At 54.2% G+C, this 16,866-nt stretch overlaps 1 protein-coding gene across 1 annotated transcript in view; it reads left to right on the plus strand.

Annotated features, from left to right (window-relative positions):
* Positions 1 to 16,866, plus strand: part of LOC101325118 (uncharacterized) — a 288,914-nt gene that overhangs the window by 161,638 nt on the left and 110,410 nt on the right. The window contains exons 12-16 of the mRNA XM_073793232.1: positions 4,850 to 4,953; positions 7,018 to 7,183; positions 14,155 to 14,340; positions 14,468 to 14,620; positions 16,134 to 16,278. Coding sequence (XP_073649333.1) covers positions 4,850 to 4,953; positions 7,018 to 7,183; positions 14,155 to 14,340; positions 14,468 to 14,620; positions 16,134 to 16,278 — 754 coding nt within the window. The remainder of the gene's footprint in view (positions 1 to 4,849; positions 4,954 to 7,017; positions 7,184 to 14,154; positions 14,341 to 14,467; positions 14,621 to 16,133; positions 16,279 to 16,866) is intronic.

Consider the following 16,866-nt stretch of genomic DNA (forward strand, 5'->3'; position numbering starts at 1 on the left):
TTTGGGGACTTTCACTGTGTCCACTATTTCTGCCCATCTCAGCATTGCTGATGACTTCAGCGTGAGAACCCTAGCCTTTCCTGGAAGGCATTAAAGATGCTGGGATTTTTCTGATTCAAGTCCCAGGGCCTGTGTGCCGAGGAGAGAAGCATGGGGTGTTTTTACTTTGATCCCACAACAGCCTGGGAGGGTTCAAAATATACTTGCTTGTTGATTTGGGATGCCGCAAATTTATAAATGCCTGTTTCACTGGCTGCTTTCATAGGGCCGAGGACTTGGGGGCTGTCATGTGCCCAGCTGGACAGAAATAGGTCGTTCCAAGTGTGGACAGGGCTGGGTGCGGCCCCACTTCTAGGCATGGTGCCAGGTGTGCCAGGCACACCCCCTGCCCTCCGGGCAGCACTTGGGTAGGGGGCCTGTCAGATATATGGATGCCCAGACCCCAACCTTTGACGTCCTGGCCTGGCAGGTCTGGGCTGGGAACCAGGCATCTGGGTGCAAAGCTTTGTGTTTCTTAGTGTTGCTCATGTGAAGTCAGTGGAGAAGGATGTTGGAGGCCAGTGCCCGTCCAGCCCCAGCCTCAGATCCAGGAGTGCCTTTACTGCCGGAAATGTCTCCATCCGGAATTCTCAGCACCAGAGGCCCTCATGGATGCCTCTGGCTGCGGGAGGCGAAGCGTTTAGTTCAGGAGAGAACAGGGCTGGGGGCATCCAGAGTGGGGTTAGCCCCCCTCGGTCCCTGGGGGGCTGGGCTGAGATGGCTCAGACACTTGTGTCCTGCTCAGATGCAGGAAGCAGAGCCAGGTCCCACTGCGCCTGGGATCATGGGCCCCAGGGGGCTGGGGAGACAAGTAGAGAGGGGAAGAGGGGTGAAGGGGGCAGGTGGGGGAGGCATGGGATGCAGTTTTAAATGATGGATGCCTGGGAAGGCCTCACGGGGGAGGTGATGTTGAGTAAGGACCAGAAGGAGGTGAGGAGTGAGTGGGGTGGATAGGGGTCTCGGGGGGGGACTGCCAGAGGGGGCGGCCCCAGCACGTGCGCCAGGGCAGGAGCTGCACGGTGAGCGAGTTTCAGCACCAGTTTGAGTGGCAAGGAGGCCTTGTGACTGGAGCGGAGTGGGAGGGTGAGAGGGGACAGGGTCGCCCCCTTAGGGGGGCACACAGATTGCTTTTTTTTTTTTTTTGCCTCACCGTGCGGTATGCGGTATCTTAGTTCCCCGACCAGGGACTGAACCCACTCCCCCTGCAGTGGAAGCACAGAGTCTTAACTACTGGACCGCCAGGGAATTCCCCAGATTGCTTTTACTCAGGGTAAATGAGGAACCTTGGAGGGTGTTGTGATCTGATGTACATTTCAATGCTCACATTCTGGCTGCCGGTAGAGAATAGACTGAGGGCCAATGGGATGTCGGGAGACAGGTTAAGAGGCTATTACAGTAACACAGGTAGGAGATGAAGGAGGCTTGGTCTGGGGTGATAGCGGGAGTGGGGTGGGGAGAAGAATCAGATTCAGATATAACGTGGAAAAAACCATATCTAAGAATATGTTGAATATGTATAAAATATGTTGAATATGTCATCAGTAAATATAGGCTAGTATATATGCACATACCGAATGCATATTGAACACTCACACATGTACACACACATCATACATTTTGCGTGTGTATAGCAGAGACTCGTGTGCAGCTGGCTGTTCACTGTTTCAGGGACCGGGAGGGAGCCAAGCCCCATGCTCATCGCTCTCTGGAATCCTTGATCTCGTGGGCCTCGCGGGAGTCAGAGAGCAGCCCCAAGGAGAGGGCCCTCAGCCCTGCGAGGTGTGGTCCAAGCCCACCAGCTAGTGGCTGACAGAGCGGGCTGTTAGTCCAGGCAAACCAGCCCACAGCAGGGATTCTCACCCTGGCCCTCCTGACGCCTTGGGCCGCCTTGTGCACTGTCGGATGTTCAGCAGCATTCCTGACCATTACCCACAGATGCCAGCATCACCCGCAGCCCAGTCATGATAACCCAGAGTGTCTCCAGAGGCTGCCAGCGTCCCCTGGGGAGCACGGTCACCCCCACTGAGAACCGCCGCTCTACATCCTGTGTCCTAACCGGCCTCCTCCCGTCTGGCCCCCTGACTGGGCATTTCCCCCGCCAGAGGTGGCTCGGGGGCAGGCGTGCTGTGGGCCTGTGTCTCCCCTCCTGGAGACTGGCAGTGCCGGCCCCAGAGGGTGCAGGGCGGCTGCCCTGTATTTATAGTGCTAACAAGGAAACAAATTGTTCCCACTAGGGAGGTCCCCTGGGCTGGGGGTGAATTACCAAGGACCTTGTTCCTGAAAATGGCTTTTCAGGGATGCTTTGGTGCACATCAAGCAGTGCCTTGGCCTCCCCGGGAGGACTGAGGGCCCGTCGGTTACCGGGGGGACCGACCCCGTGGGCTTCAGCTAAGAATGCCTTTGCCCCTCCCCATTGCTGATGGGCAGGAGACAAGATTGGTTTTTCAGTCTGGAAACAAAACCAGGACTCAGGACTCAATGGAGAGCAAATTCCCCAGCCTGACCCCTCCGCAGAGAGGCCCCCCGAGTTTCCACGTGGCGGGCAGCGGGCTGGGATGGCCAAGAGCCTGATGGAGTGAAGGAGAGGATGGGGAGAGAAGCAAGGCGGGTCGGGCCCCACCCCCTCCCAGGGCTGCCAGGGAGGACGCCTGGGGAGGGCACAGCTCCTGACCACCATCCAGGTTGCTCGTAATAGGACACCCAAGTCACAGATATTGATTCAGCACCGACTGTGTACAGCGAAGTGTGGACGGTGGTGCGCGAGGCTGGCTTGTACCGATTTGCCAGAGCCAATGGTTAGATTCCAGAAATCCTGCAGACTGGTTGTTAAATGGACATTACTAAAGACTAAGTTATACCGACTTACAATGAAAATGAATCATACTCGAAACAAAGGTAATGAATGCTCAAAATCATCACTACCTAGTTATCTTACTACATTTTAATCTTTGCGCTGGAGGTTATTTGCATCTACCGCAGGGTGGAACTGTGACGCAGTGTCGTGCTTCTGCACAGTGATTCCCACGTCTGCGTTCAGTGATGGCACATGGGCCGCTGGTGACGGGCTGCAGTGGGAGTATTCACACCTCGGAAACTGGCAAACAGGGCTGGCTTTTCTTTTTTCCCATGGCCTTGAGTGTAGGATCCTGGTTAAGAGTGTGGGTCCAAGTCTCGCTCTGCCACTTAGTAGCTCTGTGTCCACTGGCGCCTGACTTAAATGCTCTCTGTTAAGTGAGGATAATGACGGCCCCTCACAGGGTTAAGGTCAAATGAAATGGTCCCTGTAAAGTGCCTAGAACAGCACCTGGCACACAGCTGAGGCTCCAGACAAAGTAACCGTTGTTATTACCGTTTGCATAGATGTTGTTAGTGGCGATGGTGGGGACGGGCTTCTCGCCCAGGAGGCAGGAATGACAGCCTCCTTCCTCCACCCGCAAGCCTTCCGGGATGAGCTGCTACAGCCCTTCCTGCTGTGTCTGGCTCTGGAAAGCTGTTCCTGAAGCCAACACTTGCAGCCTGAGGCCTCCCAGAGCAGGAGGCCTGCTCCTGAGCGGATGCCCAGCCAGCCCGGCGGCTGCACACGTGCTGGAGGTCTTAGAAGCAGATGTGTTCCGAGTCTAGGGATTCACAGATGATGCCCGGGCAAGGCAGCCACCAGCTGGAGGGAAATGCACCTGAGCCTGTCCGGAAGGCGGCAGGGCTCCTGGGGTAGCTGCCCCAAACTAGGCCGATGCTGGCCAGGGCCACTCTAGAGGTGGTGGTCGGCCCCGACAGGGGGCTGCTTGTGTGTCCTGCATGAGGAATTAAAGGCAGAACGAAGGGTCCCCATCGGCTCCACCGGCAGAAGGCACACGATGGGGAAGCTGCCCAGACCCTGGGGGCAGACGTGCTGGTGAGAAGGGAGGGGAGGGTGGTTTACGCTGGCCTGTGAGGGGCCTGTTTCGCGTTTGCGTCTTGCTGAGGTCAAGCTCTCTGCACGGGGACTCAGTCTCAGCTGCTCAGAGCAGAGGAGGCCTGAGGTGAGGCAAACCCGTCCCAGCAGTAGTGGACCCCTGGCTGGGTGGGGTGAGGGCTCATTCTTGGCCTTCGCCAAGCGCAGCGGGAAGCCAGGACCTCGTCACTCTTTCTGTGGCTTTGGGCTCGGGCCGAGGCAACGAATCTGAGACTGAAGAGGCACCGGGGAGGGAAGGCAGGATGTGGGGCCGGCATCCCAAGCCAAGCATCTCCTGAAACCCGAGAGGTGCGGGCTCTGAATAGAGTCCTTTATTTCCTTGGGTTTTTGGAGACTTGGTGACTGTGCTGCTCAGACCTGCAGACAAGGGGCAAAAACTGCAAACCCCTGTTGATCAGCCATCACTGCTCATAACGCTGAAAAACGTTCACATATTTTTTTCATTAAAAATATCAGAAAAGATGGCTATCTCACTCACTTTGTGAAATATGCTGACTCATTATAATAACTAGATTATAATCGTAGTGAACTTGTATCGAGCTTTTATTAGAGCATAAAGCCCACAAATGCAGATGCCGTGTCTCTTCTTCACCCGCACATCCCTGGCCCCTAAAGCATGCCTGGCATGTAGTAGGTGCCCAATAAATGCTTGTTAACTTAAAGAAAAAGAATGGGCCAGCCTGCGTGCCAGGAGCTGGGATTCAGTGGAAGGAAGCCCAGACGAGCAGCCTCATCTCTTTGGGTCTGTGACACCGTAGGCAGGAGATCCTAGTGTTTCCAGCCATGCCTGGAGGCAAGGAGATGGATGAGGTGACCCTTGCGGTTGGGGCCTCTCACACTTTCCTCTCTGATTTCTAGGCCGCAGAGCTGTTCCTGACGCTGGTGTCTGAGCTCCGGGGCCTCTCTGCGGATGAGCTCATGGAACTCTGGGAACATTCTTTTTTCAAATGCCGAGACAACTGGTAAGGGCCTCTCCCCGAGTCGGGGGCTGGGCCAGGAGCTGCCTGGGGGTCCTGGTGGGCTGGGTAGTCTTGATGCTGTCCTAGGTCCCCACTGAGAGATGGATGGCGACATTTCAGCTCATCCCTGTGATACTGACTTGTCGTCCTTCAGTCTGGGGACGCCTGCCAAGAAGGCGATTAAGAGGGGAGCTTGGAGGGTTCCCACGGGGGCTTCGGGAGACTGGAGGCTGCAGGACCTGGCCGGATAAAGACAGGCATTGTTCCCTCCCCACACAGGGACCCTCTTGCTGAGAGCTGGAATTAGCATTCCAATGCGCCTTGGGTACCCTTCTCCTGGGGGTGGAGGGGTGCTGGGCAGGGCTGGGACCTGCCTGATGTGAGGCCAGCAAGGGGTGTAGAGAGACCCCCAAGCGTGGAGGGGAACCTCTGAGGACCTAACTCCATCGGCTGAGGGCTGTGCAGGGGAAAGCTTGCGGCTCCTTCCCCGAGTCCAGCCGTTCACTGGACCCCTGAGATCCGGATTTCAGGCTTGTGAGCTTTTCAAAGGCTCTCAAAAAGATTTTGAGACCTGAAAAAATTTTATCGACTTGGAACTATGAAAGACCCCCATCCCCAAACCAACATTACCGGATGTCTAATTGAATGACCACCAAACTTAGTAACTAATAAGGCACAGATACCTTCCAAGCGTTTTATGTCTTATTCACTCATTTAATGCTCACAATGACCCCATGAGGTAGGTGGTTTTATTATTCCTATGTTACAACGTGGAAGGAAACCAAGGCACAGAGCAGTTAGGACACTTGCCCAAGGTTACACAGCAGAGTCGGGATTTTTGACCCAGGTGGTCTGTGCTGCTCCATCGAATTCTTATGGGCTTAAAGATAAAGGATATTTGACTTGGGCACATTTTAATTATCTTTGGTGTAGGAAGGGGCCCCTGAGTCTTCCTGTGGAGCTGCCTGTTCCCTTCGTGACTCACCCTACTTGTCACTCGGGATTTTCCCTCAAGCCCCTGTGTCTCACTTGTCTACCTAGATGTCAGGAATCAGGGAGAGGGGAGACCCTCTCCAGCTCTAGAAGTTTCCAAGAGGACTGACACTCTTGAGAGATTTTTCTTGCCCTCACCTCCTCCTCCATTTCTGTCCAGAGGCTGGTTTTCCAGGGCCCAAATCTATGAGGAAAAGAGAGGAAACACAAGGGCAAGAGATGGGAAGGACAGGTAGGACATTCCTCGGGTGAAGTGGCCTGTGTTCCTGAGGGCTCACGCTCATCTTGGGGCTGGTCTTGTCATCAGCATTCCCATTTTATAGATGAGCAAATTGAGGCCAGAGACTATTTATGGGCAGATGGTGTGTGTGGAGCGGGGCAGTGGGGGTGCCTGGTCTTTTGTGGCCATGGATGCCACTCATCAGGGTTGATGGGGTGGGGGGGGTCCCAATCTACCCCCCCCGTGTGCCCTGCTGCCTCGTGTGACCCCAGCTCTGGGAACCTCCCATTTCTACTGCGACCTATGCACCCACCCCCGTTCAGTCATCATTTTCCTGTTTAGACCCATCATTGTGCAAAGGTTGGAAACCTTTCTGGAACTTCTCAGCCTTTCGGTAATCTTAAAAAAAAAAAAAAAAAAAGGGAAAAGATCCTGATGTTGGGCTGAGAGCATTAGAGGTTTAATGGGAGGCAACCTGCTAATTGTTGATTCCTGTTCTATGCAAGTGGTTCTCACCCTACATGGTGACCATGGTTGGTTTCTGGAGAGCAGTGGGCAGGGACTCATGTCGCCCCAAACCGCTGTGTCTCCAGGGTGGGCAGCACTGCAAGGGTTTAGACTGGACTGCTGGTGTCTCTGTGGCCCTAAGAGCACAGGCCCCCGGCCAGGCTGCCTGGCTCCCAGGCCCGGCTTGGCCCCTTCCCGGGGCTGTGAGTGTGGACAGGTCCCTGCTGTACCTCTCCGAGCCTCTGATCGCTCCCGGATGACCTGAGGCTTCACAAGAGATGTCCTGGAAGGCTCCTGGGGTGTGTGGGCCGCCATCATGATGTTTCCTGGGCCTCTCTCCATCTCAGGCGACCGCTGGTGGATGCCCTGCCCCCCTGTGGTACCAAGCCTTGCGTGAGCCTCATGGCGGAGCTCATTGTGTCCGGGGAGCTGGAGGCAGATGAGACAGAGGCATGGCTCTGGTCACTGGCGTTTGTCCCGCAGCCCACAGATGCTATGGTCCACGCGCTGCTGGTGAGCCTCTGCGTACCACCCCGCCCCGTGTCATCCCTCCCCTGCTCCACTGCTGATTGGGTGCGGTGGGGAGGGGTGGGGGAACCTTCTGTCCTCCGGGCTTTGTGCCAGTGCCTCGTGGGACCAGTGGAGGCAGGTCAGAGAAATCTGGGTTTGAGTCTCAGCAGTGTCCCTCCCAGCTCTCTGATCCTAGGCAAGTGACTTGACCTCTCTGAGCTTGTTTTCCAATCTGTAAGATGGGGATGGAGCAGCACTTCCCTCTTGGGCTCATGGTGAGAAATGAGATGCTGAATGTGAAGCAGTTCTCCCGATGCCTGGCACAGAGTCCAAGCGCTTTAAATTAGAGCTGCTATTATTCCTGTAATCAAGCATATTTAATGAATCTTGAGATTAGGAAAGCATGTGAAACTAGGCCAATAATTTCTGACAGCACAAGGAGGTCTTATTTAACCCCCCTGATGCCTCTATGAAGTAGGTGCTTTTATTACTCCCATTTTACAGATGAGGAAACTGAGGCCCAAGGAGGCTGGGTAGCTGGGTGATGCAGCTGCTGTGCCTTTCCCTTGGACCATGGGGGGTGTCCGCACTCAGCTGGTGGTGGGGTCACTTGTCAGTCCTCACCCTGCTGTCCCAGACTGGTAGTGGGCCAGGATTCAGAGGTCACCAGTGGGGAGTGGAAGCGGTGATGGGCCAGCCAGGGTCCCTGGACCCCTGTGCTGGCTGATGAGGGGGTCTCCAGCAGGATCTTTCAGTCCTTCATGCTGGAGGGGCTCTGGCCACTCTCCAGTTGGAGTGTAGGGAGCATTCACCCCTGGCCTGACCCCTGACCCACACCTCCAGAGTTTGCAGTGGGGCTGTTCTAGGCTGTGTGGTTGGCTCCATTCATTAGGGAATCGGGCACTGACCTGGAGCCAGACGAGGGCCAGGCCCCAAGGGGCATCACCCATAGCTCATGGCCTAGCAGGTGACACTCTAACCATAGGGACGTCAGCGCCATCCAGGGCCTGCGGAGGCTCAGCCAGTGCTGGGCAGGGTCGGGCTCCCTATTCCTTCTTTCTTTGTTCGGCATGAATGCAGTGGCCAAAAGCACAGACTCTGGTGCCTGGTCCCTCTGCTTCAGAATCCAACCCTGTCCCTACCAGCACGACCTTGGGCAAGATGCTCCACTCTTCTGTGCCTCGGGTGCCCGTCTGTGCGGTGGGAGTAACTCGTAGGGTGATGGTGCAGACTAATAGTTGTTGTGACGTGGGCTAAGTGTTATGTACGCACTGGTGTCGCTGCTGTGACCACTTGCCAGGGACACGCCGTGAGCAGAGCAGGTGGGAGTCTCGGCTGTCTCGGAGCCCAGGATCTTCTCTCACCTGCTTCTCGTAGGTTCTCATCCTGCAAGACCAGAGCTTGCACCTCTCTGGACTGTATTTGCTTGTTCTCTCAACCTGTCACAAGGATGCACATGTGCTGAGGTGGGCATGTGCTGGGGATGCAGGCTTGCTTTGTGCAGCCTGAAGCGGGAGGATGGAAGGGAGAGGGGGGTAAGAAAAAGAGGGAGGGGGAGGAGGAGGGAGGGGGAGGGAGGAAGGCAAGAGATTATTATTATTATTATTATTTTTTGCGGTACACGGGCCTCTCACTGTTGTGGCCTCTCCCGCCGCGGAGCACAGGCTCCGGATGCACAGGCTCAGCGGCCATGGCTCACGGGCCCAGCCGCTCCGCAGCATGTGGGATCTTCCCAGACCAGGGCACGAACCCGCGTCCCCTGCATCGGCAGGCGGACTCCCAACCACTGCGCCACCAGGGAAGCCCAGCAAGAGATTATTTTAATACACTTTTTATTTTAGGATAATTTTAGATTTACAGAAAAGTTGCAGATAGTACAGAGTTCCTGTACACCCCTCCCCACTTCCCCCATTATTAACATCTTAAATCACCAGAAAGTGTTTACTACAGCTAAGAAACAGACCTTGCTACCTTACTGTTAACCAACTCCAGCTGTTCAGATCCTACTGCTTTTTCCACTAATGTCCTCTGTCTGTTCCAGGGTCCCGCCCAGGGTCCTACGTTGCAGTTAGGGGGTGTGTGTTCTTACATTTTAAACTATACATTCAGGAGACTGCCCTGCTCTTAAGTATCCAGTTTGATGTTTTCGCATCCGTGTTCACCTGTGTAACCACCCCTGGACAAGATATAGGACATTTCCAGCTCCCAGTCGGTGACCCCAAAGGTCACGATGATTCTGACTTTTCTGACCATCACTAGGTTTTGCTTGCTTTTGACATTCACACCCGTGGGCTCGTGTGCATCTGGAGTTTGGCTTCTTTCTCCTACGTTCTCTGTGAGATTCTGTCCGTGACGCGTGTGCATGCACACGTGTGTGTCGGGACTTTGTTCTGTTGCTGGACTGTATTAATGGTGTGTTTTGCTGAGCAGAAGTTCTTCATTTTGGTGAAGTCCAGCTGATCAGTCTTTTCCAGCTAGTGCTTCACCTCCCCAAGGTCATGGTGCTTCCTATGTTTTTTTTTTCCTACCAGCTTAATTGCTCGGCGTTCTGGGGAGGGTTGGTTTGGATATGAGGAACTGGGTTTGGGACAAGATGAATGGGTGTTAAAGTCACATTGGAAAAGTGGTCATAGGCTTAGGGATGATTTCATCTTTCCATCTTTAAAGATTAAAAAAAGAGAAAGTTGAATATTTGAAGCAGACTTTTAATTGAATTGTTTTTTTAAAATACTGTTTTATTTATTATTTATTTATTTATGTTGACTGCTCTGGGTCTTAGTTGTGACATGCGAACTCTTAGTTGCTGCATGTATGCGGGATCTAGTTCCCCGACCAGGGATCGAACCCGGGCCCCCTGCGTTGGGAGTGTGGAGTCTTACCCCCTGGATCGTCAAGGAAGTCCCGAACCAAACCTTTTTAAGTCAGAGATTTTGGCATTAAGATCTGGCGTTCTGACTCTTGTGAAATTGAGGGAGGCTGGCAGTTCTGGACAGACCCCCAGGGCAGCCGTCAAACAAGCAGGGTCATTGCTGTCTGGACTCTCTCAGAGCCCAGGCCTGACACTGGCCCAGCTGTCCTGGCCCTGTAGCTCCCAGGTGGGGCCTGGCTCCCAGCAAACCAAGTGGCTCCAGCTGTCCCGCCCTCCCCACAGAGCCCTCCCAGGCTTCTGGCTCCATCTTTGGCCCTGGGAGGGCCCAAGTCTGCCCTGCCTTCCTGCTGGCAGCCTTCCTGGGGCAGAGCGGGCAGAGGTGAAGGCCTCTGGCAGGCAGGAACCCTCATCCCGCAGGTCTGAGTGGCTTCTCGCAATCTTTTCATAACCCCTGCATCCCAGCTGAGCCCTGCTTTCCCTCCTCTGTGTTAAGAAAACAGAGTGTTTGTTTTCATTTGCCAAATCTGGAATAACATTGCACATGCTTTTCCAAGCCACAGGTCCCCGTTCCCCGTTCCTTCCACAAAGGAAACACACACACACATACACACACACACGTACCAAGACTCACATACGTGTACCCTGAAGATGGTTACGTGGGAACATATGGGGACACACACCCACAGGGGGACACATATCCCCACGTACCCACATATTGAGACATATTGAGACGTACACACCAGGGCTCACACGTGTACCTGGACATGCAGACGTACTCACACAGACATGCCATACATGTACACACACACACCAGGACACTCACACACAGGGACAAGTAGGGACATCCACCCACACCTGGACACCCCCCCCCCAGGATAAACTGGGACAAGTGTGCATTCTCACACTGGGACTTGCATGTGTACATACGGGGACACACCCACGTCAGTACATGTGCACACACACATCAGGGCACACTCGAATGAGTGCACACACACGCATTGGGACATGTGCCCTGGGATATGCATGTACACTGAGACACGTGCACACCTACCCAGGAATGCACACACCCACAAACACTGCGATTCTAAAACACACACACACTGAGATGCACACACACAGATACCCTTGCGTGGACACACAGACCTGGTTAGGACCATGAACCCAAGGGAAGAACAGCTGGTGCAGAGGCTGTATTTCCCCCAGGCTGCCAGGCGGTCCCTGCTCTGGGCTGTAGGAATAATCGAGGCCACTGTCTGATGCCCAGTGCCCGGGTCTGGTTTTCACAAATGAGCCCAGAATATGTATTTTGAGAAACAGTGAGTGCAGGGGGAGCGCCCAGCCTGGGAACCAGACCCTACAGGGTCAAGTTTGGCTCTACCACTTTCTGGCTGAGTGACCTTAGCCAAGTTACTTAACCTCTCTGTGTCTCAGGCTCTAAGCAGGTGACATGTGTGCCCTGTTAACCGCAGAGCCTGGCACATAGGGAGTGCTGTGTGTTTATTAAATAAAATACGTCTTTCTTGGTTTTCCTCCGAGAGGCCTAGAACCAGCATTCCCCTCTTCTGAGCCCCCCCCCATTTCTGTCTTCCTCTCAGCTGAAAGCTTCAGTGCCCTGGGGTAAGGGTGGCTGAGCGTCTGGGGGAGCTCTGCTGAGCAGCTGGAATGACCCTCCTCCGACTCAGCCTGGGCTGAGTCCCTGCCACTGTGAGGCCCCCGGAAGAGAGGGGCCTATCTGAGCTGGGTGGGTTGGGCAGTCTGACCCCCAAAGGAGGGCTGGGTCTCCTCCTGCTCTTCAGGGAACCAGACCGAAAAGGGCCCCAACATGTGCTGTGGGAGAGTCTTGATTTTCAGGTAGTTTTCGAGCTGATTGATAAACATAGCCATTATTAAAAATTAAATGATCTAAGCTTGCAGTTAGAGAAATCATATTAAAATAAAGGTACGAGATGGATAATTTATTATTTATATTTGGTTGCATGGGGTCTCTGTTGCAGTGAGCGGGCCTCTGATTGCGGTGGCTTCTCTTGTGGAGCACAGGCTCTAGGCGGGCGGGCTTGAGTAGTTGTGGCACCCGGGCTCAGCAGTTGTGGCGCGCAGGCTCTAGAGCGCAGGCTCAGCAGCTGTGGCACACGGGCCTAGCTGCTCCGCAGCATGTGGGATCTTCCCAGACCAGGGCTTGAACCCGTGTCCCCTGCATTGGTAGGTGGGCTCTTAACCACTGCGCCACAAGGGAAGCCCCGAGAGATGGATAATTTCTAATGCTCTTACTATGCGGTCCCGTGTCCACACCCTCAGGCTTATTTGCATTGCTTGTGTCGTGTGTGGACCAGTCACGGGAGGTGTGCCTGCTGCTGACTCCCCATCTCTTCCCAGATCCCTTGTAGTGACTCAGCTCAAATCGCCAGGGTGGGAGCATTTACACCATGGAAATTGGCAAGCACTATACACAAGGGACTTTCTTATTTCCTGGGTCTGTTACCAAACTCAGGTTCAGCTGCTCACCACTAAAAAGCCAATAATTCGAGAGGCAAGCGTCAGTAGAAAGGAAAGTTGCTTTAATCAGAAAAGCCGGCAGTCTGGGGAGAAGGTGGACTTGTGTGTTGAGACCAACTCTGAAGATTCTGCTCAGCCGTGACAGTTTTTAAAGGGAAACACGGGGGGAGAATCTCAGTGAATCACTGGGGCAGGAGATTGGGTTCTGCATTGTTCTGTGCATGCAGACTGGCTGACTCTCTCTTCAGATGTTATCTTGCCTGCGTGATCTGCTTGCAGGACTCCTTAGGGGGCTGTTGGGGGTAGAGAGCTAGTCATTCTTTATTCTTACTTTCTTCTTACTTCTTTTTATCTAGGAAAAGAATCAGCAGGTTAGGCAAGGCATGGTGTGCATTCAGAAGAGCATAAGTCAGGAGGAGTCCGTTTTAACTGCTTAGTGATCTCATTCCTATAATTGGGCTTTTAGGGTTAGAGGGGGGACAGAAATGGGTGAACAGGAAAGGGGCAAAAGAGCTGCTTTCATCAGTATGTGGGCTGGGCAGTTGCTCACCATTTACACTAATGCTACTGGCCGTGCCTTTCCATTTGGGTTCTTTTGGATTGGACCCAGGGCCACCTCTGTTAAAGACAGTCTCCACTCAGAGCACATCCTTTCCTCTTTCCACCTTTTTGCCCAACTTCCTATCAAGACCCTGGGAGAAGAGCAAAGCCAATGCTGGGTGCCCTCATGCCCCCACCAGGTCCAGGACAGCATGGTCCCAGTCGCCCCAGCTGACAGGCGGGAGGTACAGTGGCCTGGGAGCTCTCTCAGCCCTTGCCCATTCATCCCTCTCACTCCCAGAACTGGGGGCGGGTGATGCTGTTTGGAGAAAACCAGCCTGGCTGGGCGGCAGGACACAGCTTGTCTGCTTTCCATCTCCCCTGCTGTAGACAGGGGACTGCGACCACTACTTGGGGATCCTATGATCCCAGAAGAGACGGTTGGTCTCTCGTGCGGCTTTACAGAAGGGCATAAAAAGCTGGCTTACTTGTTTTGCCCATTGATCACAGAGAGAGAACTTTGGTTTTATTTCTTACACGTTTCATACATCTTGGGAGGTGGCAGAGCCGTGCCACCCACCCGGGGTGGGTCCTGACACTTTGTCGGAGGTTCTTCACCATAGTCCACCCAGAAGAAGCTCACCACCCCCACCCTGCCCCCCCAGACTGGTGATGTAGCCCAGGGTCTCTCAGCCCTGGCGCTGTTGACATGTGGGGCTGTCCGCTGTCTGGGAGGACGTTTAGCAGCATCCCGGGTCTCTGCCCACTAGATGCCAGCAGCACTGTCCCCCATCTGTGACAACATCCCGTCTCTAGACATTGCCAAATGTCCCCTGTCCCACACCCTGAGGTGTGGTTCTCCATCCTCGATGCACATGAATGGTCATCTGGGGTGTTTTAAGAAATGCCCCATGCAGGTCCCTCCGTGGACAACTTATTCAGACCCTCAGGGGTGGGGGGCCGGGGCCTCTGTATTTTTAGGAAGCACCCTAGATCTGCACATGGCGAGACCTGTGAAGGACCCCTTACCAGGCTTCTCGGCTGGGGTCGGGGGGCCGGTTTCTGTCCCCAGCCACTGCTTCAGACGCCGGAGGCCAGCCCCAGCGCCTTCCTGGGCATCTCAGCTCTGGTGCATAACCTCTGTGTGTCTCTGGACGGGCCCTGCGGGCAGCTGCCTGGTGTTGGCTCCCTCATGAGGATCCTGGAAGACGCCTTGGGTGCCAACTGCACCTTCCAGGAGCCCTCAGACGCTGACCAGGTGAGGACAGCCCCATCCTGGGCACGGCCCCTTGATGGGGTCCCTGTCAAGTGGGCGAGCTGTAGCCTGAATGGGTGGGCTGGGCGTACCCGTCAGGCCTCAAGGCCCCACCACCATCTTGTTTCAGCTCCAGCTCGTGCTGAAGGCCATTGGCAATGCCGGTCTGGCGGCCGTGGCTCTCACCCCCAAGCTGAGCACTTGTGCATCCCTGAGGAGCTGCCCCCCTGAGATCCGGCTGGGGGCCATCCAGGCCTTCCGGAGGGTTCCCTGCTCTGCAAACGTGAGCTTCTGCATGTTATTTCATTGTGGTTGGCATTGGGCAGTAGTGGGTCTCAAACCACTGTTCACTTCTTTATTTGCTCATTCATTCATCTCATGTACCGAGCACCTGTTATATGCTGGGCACTGTGGTAGGTACTTGCGTGAACAGGTGTCCAGGTCTCTGTTCTCATAGAGCCTGTGTCTATGTGGGAGGCATATATTTATCAAATAAATATACAAATAAGTGTATGATTACAAACAAACTATATATAAGCCACCTGTGCTGCAAACGCTCTGGTTCAGGGGTTGGCAAGACATGGTCCATTATCTATATCCAGCTTATTGCCTGATCTTGTATGTAAAGTTTTGTTGGAACACAGTTGTGCCTGTTCATTTATGTGCGGTCCGGGCTGCTTTTTTGCTACGACTGCAGAGTTGAGTAGTTTGCAAGAGAGACTGCATGGCCTGCAAAGGCCAAAAAAAATTGACTCTCTTTCCCTTTACAGGAAAAGTTTGCTGACCCCTGTACTAGCGGGTCCTGTCTCACTTAGAGTCAAAGCCAGAGTCCTTATAATGACTTATCAGGACCTGTGGTCTGACCACGGACCCACTAGCACCTCTTGGCTTCACCTCCTACTTCCCTCACCACCCCCACACTCCTCATAAGGCACACTGGTCTCCCTGTTGTTCTTCAAGCCTGCAGGGCTTCCTTCTGTCTCAGGCCATTTGCACGTGCTCTTCTCCCTTCCTGGAATTCCTTTCCCCTGTATACCCCCAGGCTTTACTCCTTTACCTCTAGAAGGCCTTTACTTAGAAATCGCTTTGCTGTCAGTCTTCCTTGGCTGTTTCACCTGAGATGGACCTCTTCGAGCCCCCCACGCCTCCGGCTTCCCCATTTTATTTTTCCCTCTTTAGCAGTTATTATCACCTCACGTATTATATATTTCACATATTAACCTTATTTAGTGTCTGTCTCTGCACTAAAATGTAAGCTTCAGGTGGATAAAAGCTGGGTTTGTCTTGTTCATAATTGGCACCCAGCACCTCGCACCTTGCCAGGCACATAATGGGTGCTCAGTAAATATTGCTGCATGAGTGGATGGGTAAATGGCTGTGCTGTGAAGGAAACCAACAGGTGATGGGGCAGAGAATCACGGGGTAGGGGAGGTGGCTTGCTTAGGAAGGGGGGTCGGGAATACCTCCTGTGTGTCCGTTGCTGTGCTGTGCTGTTCCTGTAAATGAAGTTTTCTTGGAATGCAGCCACGCCCACTTGTCTATCCCTTGTTACCTGTGGAAATCGATGAGGCTCTGGCTGGCCTGTGGGAGGATGGGGATTAGCAGTGACTGGGGAACCTACCACCTCCCACAACCGGGCCACAGGTGAGAGTGTCTAGAGCAGCTCTGGAGACGTCAGGAGAGCTGGGGCAGGGCATCGGGGCCACCTGCTGGAGCCAGTGCAGATGAGGGGACATTGTGCTCCTGGGTGGAGGTGGGTGGTCCCTGAGTGATGACTTTCCCCCTGCCCGAGGCAGCGATCCGTGCTCTCCAGCCTGTACCAAAGCCCCGAGGAGGATGCTGAGATCCGCATCAATGCCTACCTGGCACTGATGAGGTGCCCGGACGAGGAGGTGTTTGCCCAGGTGCGGCGCACCCAGGCAGGAGAGCCGTCCACCCAGGGTGAGCAGCTGCAGGTCGGGGTTGGGGGGCTGGGGCTGGCCTGGTGCCACCTGGTGGGTGCAGGGGTTCAGGGGCACGCTCACGCTCCATCCGTCAGGTGTTCTGTCCCCTTCCCGCTCCCCTTCTCTTAGCACACTGTCTGGACAAGTGGCCTTGCATGCTCCCCTCCCCCACGTGGCAATTGAACAACCTTGGAGAAGTTGGTTCTCTGTGGTCCTCAGTTTCCTCATCTGTAAAGTGGGGTGGAAGTCGCTGAGTTCCCTTCTAGCCCTGGTCAGGTCATGGCACAGTACCTGGAGGAGAGACTCGAGGCAGAGGAGGGACAGTGTCTCCGAATCTCAGATCCCTTGTGGGGTCAGAGAGTTCCCTTTAAACGGGTGGAACTTCAAAAAATAGGTTCAACTAATTTTCAAAAAGTTTTTACATAATGTACAGTGAGTTGACATAATTTTCAGTGAGCTGAGAGCCTGGGGCCTGCCAGCCTGGGTTCAAATCCCAGGTCAGCCACTTCCTACCTGTGTGCCTTTGGACAAGTGACTAAACTTTTATGAGCCTCCATCTTCATCTGTGAAATGGGCATAATAACAA

The sequence above is a fragment of the Tursiops truncatus genome, chromosome 15 (assembly GCF_011762595.2).
Source record: "Tursiops truncatus isolate mTurTru1 chromosome 15, mTurTru1.mat.Y, whole genome shotgun sequence".
Classification (NCBI taxonomy): Eukaryota; Metazoa; Chordata; class Mammalia; order Artiodactyla; family Delphinidae; genus Tursiops; species Tursiops truncatus.